At 46.1% G+C, this 453-nt stretch overlaps 1 protein-coding gene across 1 annotated transcript; it reads right to left on the bottom strand.

Annotated features, from left to right (window-relative positions):
- Nucleotides 1–59: 59 nt before the first annotated feature.
- On the bottom strand, nt 60–445 carry LOC111645631 (cytoskeleton-associated protein 5-like; the record flags this gene model as incomplete). The annotated part of the gene is made up of 2 exons (XM_023394901.2): nt 356–445; nt 60–263 (listed from the first exon to the last, which is right to left on the bottom strand). Coding segments are annotated over exons 1-2 (294 nt in total), but the record flags the coding sequence as incomplete, so codon positions are not given.
- Between the last annotated feature and the right edge of the window lie 8 nt (nt 446–453).

Below are 453 nucleotides of genomic sequence, written 5' to 3'. Positions count from 1 at the left end.
AAAACAAAACAAACAACCTTCACAGTGGCCTGTTTTACCACTGAGCGATGTGTGCTCACCTTGAGTATAAGGTAGGGGACGAAGGATGTGGCCTCGTACTCGGTCAGGTGGTAGTTCTCCCTGTTCAACATGGCAAACAGCAGCTTTAGATATTCCAGCACCTTCATCAGGACTGTGGTGTTGGTGTCAAAGAACCGCAGGGTGAACCACTTCAGAATCAGGTCCAGACAGCCGATAGTGGCTTCGCTCTCACTCTCCAACCTCTGTTAAATACAAACACACATACAAACTTTATTACCTAAGTAAATCGACTCCTACAACACAACCCCCTTATATGAATATAATCAACCGTTACCTCAATCATGACTCCTATGGCCTTGACGTGTCTCTGGAAGTCAAGGTGATAAAGTTCGTCCTGCAGCCACTTAGCAAAGCAGGTGGACATCTGAGTCT

This window comes from Seriola lalandi, unplaced genomic scaffold, assembly GCF_002814215.2.
Source record: "Seriola lalandi dorsalis isolate HSWRI2012SDOR001 ecotype SW California unplaced genomic scaffold, Sedor1 jcf7180002019570, whole genome shotgun sequence".
Taxonomy (NCBI): Eukaryota; Metazoa; Chordata; class Actinopteri; order Carangiformes; family Carangidae; genus Seriola; species Seriola lalandi.
Note: the sequence above shows the minus strand (reverse complement) of the source record. Positions and strands in the feature narration are given on the sequence as shown.